At 40.1% G+C, this 932-nt stretch overlaps 1 protein-coding gene across 1 annotated transcript in view; it reads left to right on the top strand.

The window, feature by feature from the left end:
• The first annotated feature begins 12 nt into the window (after positions 1-12).
• Positions 13-932, top strand: part of LOC107576335 (putative protein TPRXL) — a 2450-nt gene continuing 1530 nt past the window's right edge. Inside the window, exon 1 of the mRNA XM_016262530.1 lies at positions 13-403. Coding sequence (XP_016118016.1) covers positions 26-403 — 378 coding nt within the window. The 5' untranslated portion in view covers positions 13-25. The remainder of the gene's footprint in view (positions 404-932) is intronic.

Consider the following 932-nt stretch of genomic DNA (forward strand, 5'->3'; position numbering starts at 1 on the left):
TATGTATCCAGCTCAGCATGCGAGTATGAGCAACGCTGATGCTCCATACCACCAGGGGGCACCGAGTGGCCAGTATATGGATATGTACCAATATCCTGATGCTTATATGCAGATTCTGACACCAGTTCCTGAACCTCAAGAACGAGGCCAAACAGCATCTCCACCAGTAGTCCCTCTTAGAGAGCAGAGAACAGGCATGGCCCCTGAGATTAAACAGCCCATAAACCCAAACCCCACAAACCCAAGCTCTTCTCCAGGGTCCAGAAGTAGCCCACTGGCAGGGAGCCAGTCTAACCTCATTGGGCAGCTCAGAGAGCAGGCAGACAGTTCAACATCAAGCTCCTGCACCCCATCCAGCACAAGCTCACCAGCATCCTCCACATCCCCCAGCCCGCAAAACACTGTAAGTATCGAAATACAACACACACAAAACAACTTTTAACTAAAAAGGGGAAATTCAGGGAAAAATGGAAATTCTGGGGAAATTGTTATTTACACTCATTTCAAACATGGCAAACCCATATGAGTTTTTTTTTTCTTCCATGAAACACAACAGAATCTTCTGGCTGCTCACGAATATACAAACTTATTACTTATTATTATTAGACTTATTACGAGGTGTCATTGATTTTTTTAAAAGTTTAAATCAATGAATAACAATTTTGATATTGATCTGTTTCTCACAAAATCGCATTACAGTTGGAATATGTAAGTTTAGGCTATTTTTTGAGTATTTTATAAACATTTCTCCATTTGTGTTCCACTCAATAAAGTAAGTCTTTCAAGTTCGGAATGACATGAGGGTGATTAAACAGTGACAAAAGTTTCATTTTTGGGGTTTCTGTCACTTTAAAAACTTCTAAGGCCAGACTTGTTCTTCTAATGATATGTACTATATAAACAAAGGCATGCATCACCACAATAACTTTTTT

The sequence above is a fragment of the Sinocyclocheilus grahami genome, unplaced genomic scaffold (assembly GCF_001515645.1).
Source record: "Sinocyclocheilus grahami isolate Dianchi unplaced genomic scaffold, SAMN03320097.WGS_v1.1 scaffold3529.1, whole genome shotgun sequence".
In the NCBI taxonomy this organism is placed as follows: domain Eukaryota; kingdom Metazoa; phylum Chordata; class Actinopteri; order Cypriniformes; family Cyprinidae; genus Sinocyclocheilus; species Sinocyclocheilus grahami.